Source organism: Bubalus kerabau, chromosome 5, assembly GCF_029407905.1.
Source record: "Bubalus kerabau isolate K-KA32 ecotype Philippines breed swamp buffalo chromosome 5, PCC_UOA_SB_1v2, whole genome shotgun sequence".
Taxonomy (NCBI): Eukaryota; Metazoa; Chordata; class Mammalia; order Artiodactyla; family Bovidae; genus Bubalus; species Bubalus kerabau.
In genome coordinates this window covers 34,401,420-34,419,066 of record NC_073628.1, presented here as the reverse complement: position 1 = coordinate 34,419,066, position 17,647 = coordinate 34,401,420, and the positions used below count along the sequence as shown (strand labels likewise).

Here is a 17,647-nt window from a genome sequence, read left to right as displayed (position 1 = left end):
GCTTAGAACAGAAGTCAATTCTCCCAATAATCCTATGGCGTAGATAGTCTGTTCACAGAGGAGGAAATTGAAGCCTAAGAAGGTCAAGTAATTAGTCTTAAGATGCACACTATTAGCTTTTAGACAAACAGAAATTGGAATTAGTGGTAAATCCTGCCCACTGATATTAACAGTTATGAGGACTTAGAGACAACGTTTGTGTGTAATACCTGATATATATTGCAAAACCTCAGTAAACATGCACTGCCTCCTGGCCATTCCTATTTCCTATTCTATGCTCCTAATTTCTCCTTTATTCTTCCATTCTAGGGCTTGCTACATACACTTCCATTCCCTTTGTACCTATCCTGGTGCCCAGACCTGCAAATGCTCAGTAGATGCTGGCTGATGGATTACCATTAGACTCACTTTCTGATGCACTCTAGAGTCCTTGGTTATAATGTCCAGTCACCTTGAAAAATAGGGTCCCTGGCTTGGAAGGAGGCAGTAGTGAGGCCTTTGACCCAGTGAGGGAGTCCAAGTGGCTGCAGCCACACATGGCCCAGGCATGACAGGTGCTCAAAATCAGCTCATGGGCCTGACTCTAAAGGGAGGCTCTTTTCCAGACTTCTAGGAGAGGTACGCCATACTCCTGTCCTGGCAGTCTTCCTCATACACACTGTTTTTTCTCAATATGTTAATGTAAACAAACAGTTTGCAATATACATTAGCCAGAGGACTTCACTTGTGGTTCAGTGATTAAGAATCCAACCTCGCAACGGCGCAGGTTCCATCCCTGGTCCAAGAACTAACATGCCACCTGCCGTGGAGCAGCTCAGCCTGTGTGTCCCAACTAGAGAGTTCATGCACTGCAGTGAAAGAGCCCACATGATGTAACGAAGATCCTGTGTGCCATAGCTGAGACCTGATGCAGCCAAATATGTGTATATATATATATATATATGTATAAAGAACCTAAAGGGGTGGGATGGGGTGGAGGGTGGGAGAGAGAGAGGTTCAAGATGGACAGAACATATATATATATTTATGGCTGAGTCACGTTTTTGTATGGCAGAAACCAACACAACATTGTAAAGTAATTATCCTCCAATTAAGAACAAATTTAGAAAGAAGATGCATTAGCCCGATATTAACTCCACCAGTCAGCTACATGGAGAATTTGCATAAAACTATTTCCTAACCTATGAGTGGAAAACAGCAAGTTTTCTAAATTAATAACGTGGAAAAATATAATTTTAATAGATTACTTAAGTAAATATTTGACTAATTCAGTTTAGCCCTAAAATGCTTTTTGTTTGCTTTTTTACTTTTCTAGGAAAATACCACACCATGCCGCTAGGGAATCGAAGTTCCCTGGCCAGGGAATCAAAACTACACCCTCGGCAGTGAAAGCACAGTCCCAATACAGGACTGCCAGGGAAGGGAAAACATTCTTAAAATATCTTTCCTCTGGAAAATGGGGCTTTCTCTGTATTTGAACATCCAGGATGGCTGAGCAGTGGATTTAGCCAGAGACCAGGAGTCTGGACACTGTGGTTTGGGTTCTGGGGCTGCTTCCAGGTCCACTTGTGACCAGGCTTCCTGGGCCCTAGCATCCATGACTGTAAAGGGAAGGGTTTGGAGATCTCTGAGGAAAAGGCCTTTCAGTCCTGGTCATATAATTCCTTCTGAATCCATGTTTGGGTCACTAAGGATATCATTACCCAGGTCTAGTGCCTTCCTCGTTAACCCAGGTCCAGAGTCACTGACTCAGGTCTGGAAAACATGATGTTCTGCTTATAGACAGGGCTGGGAGAACTGAGCCAGAGTGGTGGGCCGGGCAGGAGGGCCCCATCAGCAGTGGCCTCCTGGGCCTCCCTTTCCCCATCTATTCAACAAGGGGGCTGGTCTTCATTAAGTCCTCTGAAGAAGGAATTCATAGGGCCTGGACTCCATCTTAGGCCTGTTCATGCTGATCATGCTCAGCCACCTTTCCAATGGACTCTGAACTCTGTGTTTAGTGCCTATGAAAACAACAGAAGGATAAGAGCCCCCCCAGATAGGGGAACCTTGAAGATCATATCTAGGTTACTCATCACCTAAGAGAAAACATACACTAATCACCCCTTCCTCCAGACAGGTCATAAATTTTTCTGTGTCTATCGGAGTGTAACCTCAGGTTTATTGATTATTGGCTAATTGTTTGACTGAGCACATGAGCACATAGCATGTGAATGATGGGGTTATTGGGATTGTATTTTCCTTGGTTTATGTAAGTCTCAAGGAGTTTGGAGTGGTGGGTTCAGACACGAACACATGGGGTATAAAAGATTTTCACAAATGCTGGTCAGGGTCCTTGGCTAAGAGGAGACTCTGCCTTGGGCCCGCTGGTGTAATAAACTGCATTCCACTATCTGCATTGTTCTTCTGAGTGAATTTGTTTCCCGGAGCGCGTGGCTACAACATTTGGTGCATTCGCCAGGAAACTCCTCATTTGAGGAGACAGGTCTCATTTGAGGCCACCCCGAGGCTTTGTGGCTTGAATCTCCTAGAGGGGGGAAGGCACCTCGCCCCTCTGGAAGAATTCAGCCTTTCAACACCCGGTTCCCTCACTTTGGCAGGTAGTGAATGGTAGCAAGAGAACTGAGCGCTCAGGTAAGGAGGAACCCACCCGGCAGGGTGGAAGAGGGGGCCTGATCAACCCCCTGGGAGGGACTAGAAGGGGCACGGACCCACAGGGGCCTGGAATAGGCAGGCAGCAGCGATTGCTTGGTACACAGATCGACGAGCGTGCTACGGTTTAGGAAGGAAATTTGTGAAGGTCATTTAGGAGGTGTGTCCACGCCGTCTCAGGGAAAATTATTACCAGCGATCGCCAGGGGATTTTTAGGATAGGAAACTGGTCCTTGTATGCTCGTATTCTGCCCTCCCCCAGGAGGTGTCCCATCTGCTGTGAAATTCTTGACTCCCTCGAAATTGTTGGCTAGAAGGAAGGGGATACGTAAGTGAGTATGAATTGGCTTTCCCAGAGATGGCCTAGGACATGGGATATTTAACCCATCTGTGTTTTCATCCACACCTGATCAAGCCCACCAAGGCAGAATGGACTTTAAGGGAGAAACAGTCTTGGACCATGCGGTGTTCTGGTTCGGCTGTGCTGACCGGCAGGTGAAGGCATGCTGATCCCCCTTCTCCCTCTGGGATCTGTCAGGTAAGGCTCTTCTAACCCCAATTAGGAAGGAGGCAGAATGGCAATTTAAGTGTCATTGAGTGGAAATATCAGAAGTACATAGGGTACTGAGAACTTCGTAGACAGAACGAAAAGGAAAAGTAGAAGAAGGTCCGAGAAGGTAAGCAAGATGGGAGGAAGTTAATCTAAGGCAACTGTATTGGAGTGCATGATTAAAAATTTTAAGAAGGGATTAGGAGGAGACTATGGGGTGAAGATGAAGCCTAACCGCCTCCACATACTCTGTGAGGTCGAATGGCCCCCTATGGGAGTAAGATGGCCACCAGAGAACACCATGAACTTAAAAATAGTGGAAGCAGTCTATACAGTAGGCACAGGAGAGCCAGGACACCTGGATCAATATACACATATTGACTCATGGCTAGGGTTAGCTCAAGACCCTCCTACTTGGACAAGCTTCTGTATCCAGAAGGGAAAGGGGAAAATATTAATGGCACAAAAAATGACTGATGATAAAAAAAGAAATTCTACAGGATTTGGACAGGGACGACCTGACTCCTCCCCCATACTGGATAATGATGCTCCTGCCTCCCAGCGCTCCACCAGGACCGGAGGCCGCCTTAATGCCCCATCCAGGGCCAGGTGAAGTCCTGCAGCACCCACTGCTCCTCCGCCAGCTCTCCCCGGGGTCATAGAGCCGCCACCTCGGCAGGCTTCAATCCTGGTGACAGAAGCCTCTGGCCAGCACTTCCAGGATCCGGCTCCAGCCAAACCGCCCAAGCTATATCCGCCTCTCCCAGTGAGTACTGACAAGAAGGGGAGGGAGATGTTTGCAATTAAGCAGAAACTGCACTCTGCTAGAGAGCTGGAGGGAACGAAAGAGAACAGACAGGAGATTTGCAATGCTAGCTGCTGCTCTGGGAAAGTCTATCTCAGGCCCTCCTGAAAACCTCCTTTGCCCCAGGGACAGGACAGTCCTTCAACGGTCCCAACGGAGGCCCTGGGCCCCATTACAGCCAAACCAGTGTGCCCGGTGCGGAGCTTTTGGTCACTGGAAGAATGATGCCCTAAGGCAAAGAAGGAAGAGGAAGCTCCTGCAGTTGTGGGGCTTGCTGACTTGGAAAGTAAATAGGGCTGCTGGGGCTCAGAGATATCAGGTCCCCAAGAGCCCATGGTAACCTTAAAAGTGGGGGACCAAAACATTGACTTCATGGTGGATACAGGGACAGAACTGTCGGTAGTAAAACCTGTGGCACCACTGTCCAAAAAGACTACCGCTTAACTGGCGTATTGGGAGAAGAGATGATTAAATCGTTTTGCCAGCCCAGAAAATGTCAGATGGAGGGGTACCAAGTGATTCATGAATTCCTCTACATTCCTGAGTGCCCAGTACCCCTGTTGGGAAGAGACTTGCTTTCCAAACTAGGCGCACAGGTGACTTTCTCCCCTGAGGAGAGGCCCACCTTCTGGATGGACACTATGACTTATTTGCTCTCTCTCTCAAGACCCCCCCAAGATGAGTGGAGGTTGCATGAGCCTCCGAAGGCAGAACCGGATGGGCCGGAAGAACATGAGGGAGAGCTAACTCAATTATTCCCTGAGGTCTGGGCGGAAGACAACCCCCACTCCCCCCAGGCTGGCTAAACATCAAGCCCCAGAGATAATAGAACTCAAACCAGGCACCATCCCGGTTAGAAAGCACCAGTACCCACTACCAATAGAGGCTTGGGCCGGCATACTGCCCCACATCAATAGATTGAAACAAGCAGGCATTCTAGTAGAGTGCCAGTTGGCTTGGAATACGCCGATCCTGCCAGTCAGAAAGGAAGGAGGACAGGACTATAGGCCTGTACAGGATCTCAGGCTAGTCAACCAGACTACTGTGACTTTACACCCCACTGTTCCAAACCCCTATGCCTTACTTAGCCTCCTCCCGCTGAGGACTAAAGTTTATACTTGCCTAGATCTGAAGGATGCCTTCTTCTGCATATGCCTCGCCCCAGCGTCACAGCCCATCTTTGCCTTTGAATGGGAAGATCCAGTTGGGGGGCACCAAGCAACAGCTCATCTGGACTCCCCCTCAAGGGTTTAAGAACTCCCCAGCCATCTTTGGGGAAGCCGTGGCTTCTGACCTGAACGCACTCCATCAGGAAGAGTATGGATGTTGGCTCCTACAATATGTGGATGACCTGCTGCTGGCCGCCGAGACCAAGGAAAAATGCTGGAAAGGGACAAAAGCACTGCTCCAGCTGCTGATGCAAGCAGGTTACCGGGTGTCAAGGAAGAAGGCACAGATCTACAAAGAGGAGGTAAGGTATCTGGGGTTTGTTTTAAAGGACACAAGGTTCCAGACCCTAGTTGGGTCCTATATACTGATGGCACTAGCCTGATAAAACAAGGACAACGGCTGTCAGGTTAGCCAAAGCAGAAGGGTCCATCAAGACTGAAAAGGGATGGTGGGAATTGCCAAGTGGGAAATTATTGGTACCAGAGGAGCTGGTACCCACTCTGGTAAGCCAAACACACCAAGCGACCCACTTAGGCCATGCTGCCTGCTCACAGGTTAATGCTGCCTCTCGGGTATTCAGACAAAAACCTCCAGGTATTCAGCTGAAAGGCACGCTGCCCTTTGAACACCTGGGAGTGGACTTCACTGAAATGAAACCTCACTGACACTACTGTTACCTGCTGGTCATGGTATGTGCGTTCTCAGGATGGGTAGAAGCTTTTCCTACCTGGACTGAAAGAGCATCAGAAGTAGCCTGGTGCCTGCTTAGGGAAATAGTTTCCAGATTTGGACTTCCTACCAGCATTGGTTCAGACAATGACCCGGCTTTTGTAGCTGATTTAGTACAAGTAAGTAAAACTTTAAACATCAAATGGAAACTGCACACTGCATATAGGCCCAGAGTTCAGAGATGGTGGAATGAACCAATCGGACATTAAAGAGACTCTCCAAGTGGATCATAGAGACTGACTGCTGCTGGGTGGACTTGCTTCTGACGGCTCTGCTCAGACTCAGGATGACCCCACAGTCCCAAGGCTATTCTCCATACGAAATTGTGTACGTGAGGCCCCCTCCCATAATAAAACAGGTGTCAACAAATTTGTCTCAGGTAAGGGGGAATAGGATTTCATAGCAGATGGAACTGGGTAAGGTAATAAATCAGGTAACTAAGTTTGTACAAGAAAGGGTGCCGTTCCCCCTTGGGGAACAGATTCATGAGTTTACGCTTGGTGACCAAATATGGGTCAGAGATTGGAAACATGATTTGCTAGCCCCTTGAAAGGGCCCTTATGTTATTCTAACTACCTCTACTGCAGTTAAAGTTGCAGGTATTGACCCTTGGATCCATCATACGAGCGTGAAGAGAACATACCACACAGATCCAAAAAACGCTGAGAGGACTGCACAGAGGGACTCCGCTGACCCTCGAGAGACTAAGACCATCCTTAAGAAGAAGGAAAAGAAGATCCTAGATGAGCCCCTTCAGGATGAAGCCACATAGTCAACTCCTGCTGCTTGGCCTCATCAACGTGATTTTGAATTTAACTTCGGTTTCAACTCAGGACAATGTTTTCATCTCATGGGCACATTCCTATGCAGACTTCCACAACGCTTCCAACTGCTGGGTATGTAGGGCTATGCCTCTGTCAGTGATGGATGGACTTCCTTGGTGGGTGTCACCACTCTGCCAAGGAGATTTTAAACCACTCTGCTCTTCTCTGGGATGACAAAAAGAGACTTTCCTCTCTTTTGCCAATCATAACCTCTCCTTGCTCTCTTGGTGTAAGACCTACTGTCAATAGACTCGGGTCATGGGGTTACATTTGATATAAATGCCAGTGTAACAAAAGCCTAACCTACTTGTTGTAAATCTACCCCGGTAGCCCCTGTAAATCTACCTTATTTACATGCTAGGTGGACAAGATCTGTGTTTCAATGGTATGAGTATGTTGCTGCCTTTTTCGTACCCTCTATAGGGACAACAGATATCATGATTAAAGTAGAGGCCTTTTCTAATTTCACAAAACAGACCCTCCTAGATAGAACAAAAACCATCCAAGCCTTAAATGAAGAGCAAATCCAAATGAGAAAAGTGGTAATTCATAATAGAATGGCTTTGGACATACTCATAGCTGCTCAAGGAGGGACCTGTGCTATAATTAAGGTTGAATGTTGTGTATACATTCCTGACTTATCTGGTAATGTATCGACTGCTTTAGATGACATGGAAAACCAGGTAAAAGCAATGTCAAATGAAAACATTCCTTTCTGGATCCTATCTTGGGTGAAGGGCGACTGGTGGAAAACTGTATTTACCACTGTTATAGTTGTCTTGATAGTTCTGCTTTGTGGACCCTGAATTTTACAATGTATTTTGAACTTTGTAACACGAAGGTTGATGTCATTCTCCCAAATTGGCGGTTGGAGAGCCAGGGTGCAATATATCCCTATGAATGATGCTCATGATACGAGTTAAGAGCATCAAGAGAGGGGAATGAAGAAGGAATTCATAGGGCCTGGACTCCATCTTAGGCCTGTTCATGCTGATCATGCTTGGCCACCTTTCCAATGGACTCTGAACTCTGTGTTTAGTGCCTATGAAAACAACAACAGAAGGATAAGACCCTCCTCCAGACAGGTGAACCTTGAAGATCGTATCTAGGTTACTCATCACCTAAGAGAAAACATTCACTAATCACCCCTGCCTCCAGACAGGTCATAAATTTTTCTGTATCTATCGGAGTGTAACCTCGGGTTTATTGATTATTGGCTAATTGTTTGACTGTTTGAGCACATGAACACATAGCACATGAATGATGGGGTTATTGGGATTGTATTTTCCTTGGTTTATGTAAGTCTCAAGGAATTTGGAGTGGTGGGTTCAGACATGAACACATGGGGTATAAAAGATTTTCACAAATGCTGGTCAGGGTCCTTGGCTAAGAGGAGACTCTGCCTTGGGCCCGCCGGTGTAATAAACTGCATTCCACTATCTGCATTGTCCTTCTGAGTGAGTTTGTTTCCCGGAACGCGTGGCTACAACACCTCTACAGCTTAGACTTTGGGGGACTCCACCAAAGCACAGCCCCTCTGTGGCCCACTGTGTTATTCTGCCTCTGTGTATGCATCATAATCTCATCTCTGGCTTGTCCATTCCCAGACTCGCTCACGGACATGGCCCCAGGGATGGAAGGGGCGCTGCACGCATGCATGAGTGAGCAAACTGATAACAGGGGGATAAATGAACTCTGTGTGTGTGTGTGTCAGTCACTCAGTCGTATCTGACTCTGCAACCCCATGGACTGTAGCCCGCCAGGCTCATCTGTCCATCGAATACTCCAGGCAAGAATGCTGGAGTGTGTTGCCACTGCCTTCTCCAGGGGATCTTCTTGACTCAGGGCTCAAACCCAGGTCTCCTGCATTACAGACAGATTCTTTACCATCTGAGCCACCAAGGAAGCCCCTCAATGAGCTGCATGAGTGAACAAACGCAGAACAGACCAAGTAGCCCTGTGAAGGGGGGGCAGGAGAGTCTGCACGGTCAGGGCTACAGAAGGAGACTGTGTCCAGGCCTACCTGGCACATGAAAGATAAAATGTTCCTGAGTCAGCAGCTGCCAGCTGGCTCCAGGTATCAGGGAACTAAGGGCACAGGCTGGGCTCAGACAAGTTCTGGGAGTGGGGAGAGGAGGAAGGCAAGAAAGAAAAGATAAGAACGTGAGATCTTCTCAGGGGATGAGGGGGGCAGGAGAGGTGGCCCTTGGTTCCAGAAGGGTTTGCTGGACTCAGGGGTCCCTGCCATGTCTCAGGGTTGGGAGGTTATCTTGTGCGGCTGGGCCACTGCAGGTGGAAGTAGCAATGGAGAACAAGGAGGTGGCAGAAGGTGGGCTAGACCTCAAGCACCATTCCGTTTCCCCCAGACTTCCCTTCCGCCCTCAGGTGGGGAAGCTGAGGCTGAATGAGCCCCTTTACTAGAATGGCCTCTGCAGAGCTGCCTATGACCTCACCCTCAGGTTACCTGATCATCCCGTTAGAAAACCTGAACTGGCCCCAGATGGACTGGGGTCAAGGCCCTCAAGAGCCGGGCCAGGAACACCATGTGAATGTTGTGCAAGGGACGAGCTGATCAAGTCGTGCTCTGGGGCAGCCAGACTCCAAGAAAGCGTGGCAGGGCTTGAGCCCAGGCAGCTACAGAATGGGCTCACAGCTAGGCTGTGACAAGTTTTCTAGCTTTAAAAATGATATATACCCACACTCATGGGAATTCCCTGGTGGGCCAGTGGTTAAGACTCTGCTCTTCAAATGCAGGGAGCAAGGGTTCGACCCCTGGCAGGGGCACTAAGATCCCACTATGCCTTAGGGTGCTGCCAAAAAAAAAAAAAAAAAAAACAGAATACACACCCTCATATCACCTGTTGGCCATGGATCTCGGGCTGTCTGTCACTCCAGTTCTGATCTACTGGGGAACATCTGGGGTCAAGTCACCTTGTGCTCCCACCCCCAGCCTTACCAGGAGGAGTCAAAAGCAAACCAAAGTCCTTACCTGTTGGGGGCCAGAGTGAGGCACTCCTCTCATGGCAAAGGTCATGAGGAAGGAGGCTTGACATACGCAAAGGCGGGATAGAGCCTCAGGAGTCCCCCTGGCAATCCTCGAGCATCTACCTCCATAACCAGAGCCTGCCTACTTTACTACTTTGTGCTCCCACCTACACCTCTGACTTTATGGGGGGTTGTCCCCCACCACCTCTTTTGGAGAAGGAGTTAACTTAGAGCTCCAATTAATAATAATTCCTGGGCATGATAGGAGTGTTTCAACCTACAAACTCCACTGAAGGTTCTCTAGCCTGCCTGACAGGCTTGTCCGGCCACAGCCTCCCAACCGTGAGAGGCATGAGATGCTTTAAACCTTCTAAAAACAGGTTCCTTAGAAAAGTTAGAAAACCATTAGTGTAAGTATAGTGGGCTGATTAGAAATTGTATTGGTGAAGGGTTTTTCATTTGTTGAGCCAATGCTTACTGCTAAGTCTCCACATCCCCTGCCCTTACACACATTAATGAATATATAGAAGAAATAAGTATTAACCTTTGATATTAATCACGTTAGACCTTAGGCTAAGTAAATTCTTTCCTTAACTAAAACCCACTACACCCTCACCCTATAGGAATGTAACTTTATTTGGGTGGTGTCTGTTTTAAGAATAATCACCCCTGGAGAAATAAGTGTCCTGGTTGACTGACCGCTGTCACAAGGAGAGGGTCATAAATTGTCAGCAGGCCCCCTGGCCAGAAGATGATGTAACACCCCTAAGGCCTCTGTATACATTTGTATGAAGCACCTGACTTTGATAAAAGTCAGGACTGCTGACCTCGCGTGACTTTTGCATAACATCTCAGTGTATAAAAGTAGACCATGGAAAATAAAGAATTGGGATCAGTTTCTCAAAATACTCGTCTCCCCATGTCACTCTCTCTCTCAAACTCTGGCTGAGTCTCCATCTGGAGCGCGGAACCCACCAAGCTTACTAATTTTGCCTGGGCTTCTAAGATCCGACCAGGGAGGCCTCAGTGTCTCCTCTCCTTCGGGAGAACAGAAGGATGCCTGCAGCCTACGTAAGTGGTGCAAACTTCTTGTCTTGAAGTTTTATTGGTCTCCCACGTAAACCAAGCTACTCAGCCTCTTTTCTCCACTGAATTTTCCTACTGAGCTATCTTCATTCTATTACTCTTTATATCTCTAATTAATATCTAATTGAAGCTATTGTATCCTGATCCTTGCCGACTCCGTCCCCGCTTCGAACTCCCTGGATCAGCCGGGGCTGGACTTCGGCACTTACCCTCCAGAAAAAGACTCGCTCTGTCACTGGGGGGACTTCATGTGTTGAGAGCCTGCTTTGTGTCTGCGCTGTGCTGGGCCTGTGGTTATAACAGGGCATGAGGCAGACAAGGCATCCCACTCAGGCAGTTTGTATCTAGTGAGAAGAAATCCACAATCAACATACTCATAAATAAATATGACCATATCATGTGGTGACATGTACCAGGAAGAAAACAACTTAATGAGCTAGAGCTTTGCTACTATACAAGTGTGCCCTGCAGACCAGCAGCATCCAAGCACCAGGGAGCTCACCAGAAAGGCAGAGTCTCAGGCCCTGCCCAGGATCTCCTGAATCTCCATTTCAAAGAGATCCTCAGGGGATGCCTATGGTCAAGGGGTCAGGAATTCATTCCAAGCATGGTTATTACCCCAGGGGAAAAGAAATATTCATTAACATATTGAGACCTGAATATTCTCAGTTTCTGGAAGCTCTGTCTTGCAGGTAGAGGGAACAACCAGTACTACCAATCAGAAAATAATGTCCTTAAAGCCACATCTGGAACTTCCCTGGTGGTCTGGTAGTTAAGACTTTGCCTTCCAATGCAGCCGGTGTGGGTTCAATCCCTAGTAGAGGAACTAAAATCTCACATGCCTCACAGTCAAACAACCAAAACATGAAACAGAAACAATACTGTAACAAATTTAATAAAGACTTTTAAAATGGTCCCTATTAAAAAAAAAAAGCTTCCCTGATGGCTCAGTGGTAAAGAATCTGCCTGTCAATGCAGGAGACGTGAGTTCAATCCCTGGGTCAGGAAGGTCACCTGGAGGAGGAAATGGCAATCCACTCCAGAATTCTTGCCTGGAAAATCCCATGGACAGAGGAGCCTAGGGGGCTATAGTCCATGGGATTGCAAGAGTCAGACACAACTTAGCAACTAAAACAATAACAAATTTTTTTTTTAATCTTTAAAAAGAAAAAAGCCACAACTAGCTTACTGGGAGGAGAAGGCAATGGCACCCCACTCCAGTACTCTTGCCTGGAAAATCCCATGGATGGAGGAGCCTGGTGGGCTGCAGTCCATGGGGTTGCTAAGAGTCGGACATGAGTGAGCGACTTCACTTTCACTTTTCACTTTCATGCATTGGAGAAGGAAATGGCAACCCGCTCCAGTGTTCTTGCCTGGAGAATCCCAGGGACGGGGGAGCCTGGTGGGCTGCCGTCTATGGGGTCCCATAGAGTTGGACACGACTGAAGCAATTTAGCAGCAGCAGCTTACTGGGGAACCTTAAGCAAGTCATCCCACCTCTCCAGGCCTGTTTCCGACCTGGAAAATTGAGGAGTTGAACTAAATAGAGGCTCTTTCGAACTAAAGAAAAAAACAAGTCTTCTGAATGGAGGATTTTGAGGCATCAAGAGTCAAATGACCAGCTAAGAAAGCTATCTGAGGGGGCAGCAGGGCCTTGGAGTCCCAAGACCTACATGTAAGACACGACTGAGCGACTGGGTATGCACATACATACAGTAAATAAAAACTTAAATGGGAATGAAAACAGCAACTTAAGGAGCCATCTCTGGGAAGGAGGATGAAAGAGAGGGGTATACACAGGTACTTTCTATTTGTTAGGTCTTATTTCTCAAGCTGAGTGATGGGTACATGGATATTTATATAATTCATTCTCTCATATTTATTAATACATTAAGTACTTAAAACAACAACAACAAAAAAGAAAAATGGGAAATGTTTTCCAGGTAGAGGTACCAGCTTGAGCAAATGTCCAAGGACACGAAGTAGCAAGAATATTGCCCCCCTCTCCCAAACTTCACAGCTCAGTTCAGTTCAGTTGCTCAGTCATGTGCAGAGTATTGGAGCTACAGCTTCATCATCAGTCCTTTCGATGAATATTCAGGATCAATTTCCTTTAGGATTGACTGGTTTGATCTCCTTGCTGTCCAAGGGCCTCTCAAGAGTCTTCTCCAACACCACAGTTCAAAAGCAACAATTCTTCGGTGCTCAGCTTTCTTTAAAGTCCAACTCCCATATCCATACATGACTACTGGAAAAACCATAGCTTTGACTAGACGGATCTTTGTTGGCAAAGTAATGTCTCTGCTTTTTAATATGCTGTAGGTTGGTCATAGCTTTTCTTCCAAGGAGCAAGCGTCTTTTTATTTCATGGCTGCAGTCACCATCTGTGGTGATTTTGGAGCCCCCAAAAATAAAGTCTGTCACTGTTTTCATTGTTTCCCCATCTATTTGCCAGGAAGTGATGGGACCGGATGCCATGATCTTCGTTTTCTGAATGTTGAGTTTTAAGCCAGCTTTTTCCACTCTTCTCTTCCACCTTCATCAAGAAGCTCTTTAGTTCCTCTTCACTTTCTGCCATATGCAGGCATCATCTGCATATCTGAGGTTATTGATATTTTTCCAGGCAATCTTGATTTCAGCTTGTGCTTCATCCAGCCTGGCGTTTCGCATGATGTACACTGCATGTAAGTTAAATAAGCAGGGTGACAATATACAGCCTTGACATACTCCTTTCCCAATTTGAAACTCCACAGTAGCTTTTCCAAATCTTTACTCCCCCACTTTCCACCTCACCCCTTTCGCCCAGCCCCACGCTCGGCGGCTGACCTTTCTGACCAGATAAGCCCCCTCCCCATCGGATAGACTCTCACCCCAGTGGCAAGTGTACACTTCTCAAGTGACCATTCAATACACGAAGGCATGCGTCGCCTCAAACCCTGCAGACTCCAGGAAGACTGGGCGGGGTTCCAGCCCCAGAGTCGGAGGCGAAGCGGGGGGCCGGCCACTGCAGCTCCGGACAGAAGGGGGCGCTGCGGGGCAGGCCAGGACCGCGGCTCCGCCCGCGCCAGCCTCTGGGTTCCTGGGCGGAAACAAACGCGTTTCCAAGCGGTAATTGTCCGTCTCGTTTAGATAAAAAGGATTGAACGATGGGGAGAGAGTGGGAGGAAAACCATTCTAAGACCCAATTCGCTAGATAGGCGTCATTAATGTTTCGGAGCTCTTTATTAAAGAAAGAGGTTTGACTCAACAGCTGGAAATCGCGGAGCCTATTTCTTTCTTGTCTGACAGCTGTCCTTTGGAACCGATTCTGTGCACTCATGCTTTACTCTTCCCGGGATGAAATCTTGGCAGGTCTCCTAGTTTTCCGAGAGTCTCTCGTTTATAATCAGGTAATCTACGTGCCGGGGGCAAGCGTTAAAGCAAACCTGCCCGGATCCAGCTCCCTTTGGCTGGGACACCTGCTGGCTGGGGAGGGCACCGGACAGTCTCCCTCCCCTGCGAACCTTCTGTTCCTCCTGCTCTGGCTGTCTCTGGCTCTCCAGAGTTGGGGGCAGAGGGAGCGGAAAAGTTACAGCCAAGAAGTCTACCCACGGTACTGCCCTCCGGTCTTTCGTTTGTTCGGTCCCTAAGTAGTGTCTGATTGTTTGCGACCCCATAGACTGCAGCACGCCAGGCTTCCCTGTCTTTCCCCATGCCCTGGAATTGGTGCAAACTCATGTTCATGGCGGAGAAGGCAATGGCACCACACTCCAGTACTCTTGTCTGGAAAATCCCATGGACGGAGGAGCCTGGTGGGCTGCAGTCCATGGGGTCTCTAAGAGTGGGACACGACTGAGAGACTTCACTTTCACTTTTCACTTTCATGCATTGGAGAAGGAAATGGCAACCCACTCCAGTGTTCTTGCCTGGAGAATCCCAGGAATGGGGGAGCCTGGTGGGCTGCCGTCTATGGGGTCACACAGAGTCTGACACGACTGAAGCGACTTAGCAGCAGCAGCAGCAGCAGCATGTCCATGGAGTCGATGATGCCATCCAACCATCTCGTCCTCTGTCGTCCCCTTCTCCTCCTGCCCTCAATCTTTCCCAGCATCAGGGTCTTTTCCAATGAGCTGGCTCTTCACATCAGGTGGCCAAAGCATTGGAGCTTCAGCTTCAGCATCAGTCCTTCCAATGAAATCAGGTGTGATTTCCTCTAGGATTGACTGGTTTGATCTCCCTGCAGTCCAAGGGGCCCTCCAGAGTCTTCTCCAGTACCTCTGGTCTTGAAAGATTCCAGATGCTGACACTTTCCCTCAGGAGCACTTTTGATAGACTCCTTGGAGACCCACACCACCATTCTGTTGCAGCACCCCTAAAAAGAAGTGCGCTTCCTCTTTCATGGTGCTTACAGCCCCTCAGCTTCTGCATCCCTCCTCACAAGTCCAGCCTCATTCTGTGGGAGTCCCCTAAGTGGAAGCTCTCTTCAACAGGGTCCTCTCCAAGAAGGCCTCATTCTTTTTTTTTTAATGATTTATTATTTTTCCTGATTCTTTGTGGAATCTTAAGTTCCCCAACCAGGGATTAAGGCTGCATGCTCTGCATTGGAAGCATGGAGTGTTAACCACTGGACCACCAGGGAAGTCCCAAGAAGGCCTCATTCTGCTCCTTAATGTGGAGTCTACATGTGCCCTAAGAGAATCACACAGCTGGAAGTGCAGCCCCTTGGCTAGGAACTACCCCCAACTCACCAGATTCCAGATCCCACAGCCTCCCCCCTGCAAGGCTCCCCAAATAGTTCTCCCAAAGTCTATTTCTCCTGGTTTGAGGGGGAGGGGAAAGGGTCCTTCCCCTTCCTGGTGAGCTGTGGGTTGGGGGACAGGCAGAGTGAATGCCCTGACATCTCTCTGAAGAGAGTCTTCGGTAGGGTTCCTGGGGGACGTTCTCTCTTTGACAGGCAGGTAACTGAGGACATGGCTCTTAGCCCTGCCGCCTCCCCGCCTCCTGAGTTCTGAACTCATTTTAAGTTCAGCAGCTCTGGCCTTGGAGGCCTCAGCTGAAATTCTGAGGTGAATGGAAAAGTCTTTGCTTATGTCTTATTAGTTTCCAACCTTGGCCTGAGAGCACCGTCTCTAACCTCAACCCAGGAAAGACCTCGCCAGAGGATACACCCAGAACACAAACCTGTCCCTCCCCTGGTAAATTCTTCATGCTCCAGCCATTTCCAACAGGCAAGTTGCATGTCAGCTCCTGAGCTCCCAAACCTCACGTCTGCTCTCACTTTGCCTTTCCTTCCACCAGAGGAGTTCTACTCCACTTCTCCACTTGCCTCACTCCTTGAGGTCTTTGAAGACCAGAGTCAAAATGTCTCCTTCTCTGGAAAGCCTTCCCTGATGCCCCCTCTTCCGTACTTCCACAGGCCTTGCCACAATTCATGTTCTGTTATGATTACCTCGATCTGTACCCATCTCCCCAGCTTGATTCCGAGCTCTTTGAGGGCAAGGATGGAACTGTTTTGCTGAGTGTGTTTACATTGTTTGCATGAAAAACAGTTTCAAAAAGAAAGCAAAATCACCTATAATCCCAGCACTTTTAAAAATTTTAGTTGATTTACAATGTTGTGTTAATTTCTGCTGTACAGCAAAGTGATCCAGTCATACATATATATACATTCTTTTTTATATTCTTTTCCATTATGGTTTGCCATAGGATACTGAATATAGTTCTCTGCGCTATACAATAGGACCTTGTTGTTTATCCTTTCCATATAATAGCTCCATCTGCTAACCCCAACCTCCCACTCTGTCTCTCTCTCAACCCCTCCTCCTTGGCAAACAGGAGTCTGTTCTCTGTGTCCATGAGTCTGTTTCTATTTCCTAAATAGGTTTATTTGTGTCATATTTTAGATTCCACATATAAGTGATATAACATATGTTATTTGTCAATTTCTGACTTACTTCACTTCATATGATAATCTCTAGCTGCATCCATGTTGCTGCAAATGGCATTCTTTTTTTTCCTTTTTATGGCTTAGTATTATTCCACTGTGTATATACACCACTTCTTCTTTATCCATCCTTCTGCTGATGGACATTTAGGTTGCTTCCATGTCCTGGCTATTGTGAATAGTGCTGCTATGAACATAGAGCTACATGTATATTTTTGGATTAGAATTTTATCTAATTGCGGCCTCATACGATGGCTCTATTTTTGGTTTTATGAGGAACCACCATACTGTCTCCATAGTGGCTGTACCAACTTACACTCCCATCAAGAGTGCAGTAGGGTTCCCTTTTCTTTACGTCCTCCCCAGCATTTGTTATTTGTAGAGTTTTTAATGGTAGCCATTTTGATTGATGACCAGAACTTATTTTTGATATTACAGAAAGGACAAAGAATCTTCCTTCTCCTGTGTATCCCACCAGCCTTACCTCCAGTGACAAACACTTTTAAGAGGGTGATATGATTCTTTACTGCCTTTTCCTGGCACACATGTGCACACACACACAGAATTTTATTTCTTATGATCAGCTTCATCCACAATATCCATTTTCACTTAACAGTCTGTCTTGGATATCTTTCCATATTATTGCATATGATTCTACCACATTCATTTTTTAAATTATATGTATGTGTGTGTATAAATAGAAAACTTTCCATTTTTAAGTGTATGATTTAGTGGCATTAATTACATCCACCATATTATGCAACCATCACCACTATTTCCAAAACAGAAGCTCTGTACCCATTAAGCAATAACTCCTCATGCTCCCTGGCCCCTCTCTCCATAACCTCTGGTTAGGGTGACCTCAAATCTACTTTCTGGCTCTACAAATGCCCCATTAAAAAAAAAAAAGGCTGAATATTATT

The 17,647-nt window shown here is 47.2% G+C and overlaps 1 protein-coding gene across 1 annotated transcript in view; it reads left to right on the top strand.

Annotated features, from left to right (window-relative positions):
- The first annotated feature begins 5,142 nt into the window (after window positions 1-5,142).
- KCTD14 (potassium channel tetramerization domain containing 14) overlaps window positions 5,143-17,647 on the top strand; it is a 29,654-nt gene continuing 17,149 nt past the window's right edge. Inside the window, exon 1 of the mRNA XM_055583742.1 lies at window positions 5,143-5,478. Coding sequence (XP_055439717.1) covers window positions 5,143-5,478 — 336 coding nt within the window. The remainder of the gene's footprint in view (window positions 5,479-17,647) is intronic.